The 890-nt window shown below is 60.8% G+C and overlaps 1 protein-coding gene across 1 annotated transcript in view; it reads right to left on the bottom strand.

Moving 5' to 3' along the window:
- The window catches only part of MXRA7 (matrix remodeling associated 7), a 31637-nt gene that overhangs the window by 28823 nt on the left and 1924 nt on the right, over window positions 1-890 (bottom strand). Inside the window, exon 2 of the mRNA XM_023511187.1 lies at window positions 731-872. Coding sequence (XP_023366955.1) covers window positions 731-872 — 142 coding nt within the window. The remainder of the gene's footprint in view (window positions 1-730; window positions 873-890) is intronic.

Raw genomic sequence — 890 nt, 5'->3', positions numbered from 1 at the left:
GGGGGGTGCCCAGCTGGCTCCTAGAGGGCTTTGTCCTGCATCCTTCACGCCTTGTAGGCCCAGGCCTATCTGCAACCCGGGAGTGGGGGTAAGTGGCAGATGTGCCAAAGCCATGTGCAGCTTGAACACTATAGTAACAACGATCGCCATATCAATGCCTTTTCTTTCAGTCCCATCCTGTGGCTTCACAAAATTCCACAATATTGACTCTGGAATCTGTCTTTCAAATTGGCTTCAAAATAAAAGGCAGCTTTCCTTCTTCATTTCTTCCATTCTCCAAAGTACCATTTTCCCAATATCAAGACAACTCTCAATGCAGACCTTGAAATAAGCCATATGCACGTGGATTTGGGGACTGGCGGGCGGGAGGGGTTGGGGTGGGTGTGGAGCAAAATTCCAAGCCTTGGTCATGGGGCCTGGAAGCCACGAAGCTGCGGAGCAGCCCTGGGCGAGGAGCGGAGGGAAAGGGGAACATCGCCAAACAAACTCCAACAGGCCCATCCCTCGTCTATACTTTTTAGGGGAGGGAGGACAGCGAGTTTGCCGGCTGAGACTTAACAAGCTAGGATCTTCATTTCCTGCCGGCTGCGGGCTCTGCCGGGCAGCTCGGCTTGGAGGCTCTCGGCCCGTGTTCCCTGGCTATGCGGAGAAGACTCGGCGGCCGGCCGGAGCCACCCAGAAAGCTGGACCCCTGGGGGAGGGGAGGGCGCGGGAGGACCCCGGTGCATACCTGCCTCGCCTCCGCTGCCCGCTCCTCCGCCTCGACTGGAGCTGCCGTGGGCTCCCCCGGCCCCTCGGGCTCTCCCGGCTCCTCGGGCTCCTCGGGCTCCCCAGGCCCTGCCGGCGCGGCGGCCGGCTCCGGGGCGCAGGGGCTTGGCGGTGCGGAGGCC

Source organism: Otolemur garnettii, unplaced genomic scaffold, assembly GCF_000181295.1.
Source record: "Otolemur garnettii isolate 467f Iridium unplaced genomic scaffold, OtoGar3 scaffold00018, whole genome shotgun sequence".
Classification (NCBI taxonomy): domain Eukaryota; kingdom Metazoa; phylum Chordata; class Mammalia; order Primates; family Galagidae; genus Otolemur; species Otolemur garnettii.
The sequence above is the reverse complement of the archived record's forward strand: the minus strand, read 5'-3'. Positions and strand labels throughout refer to the sequence as shown.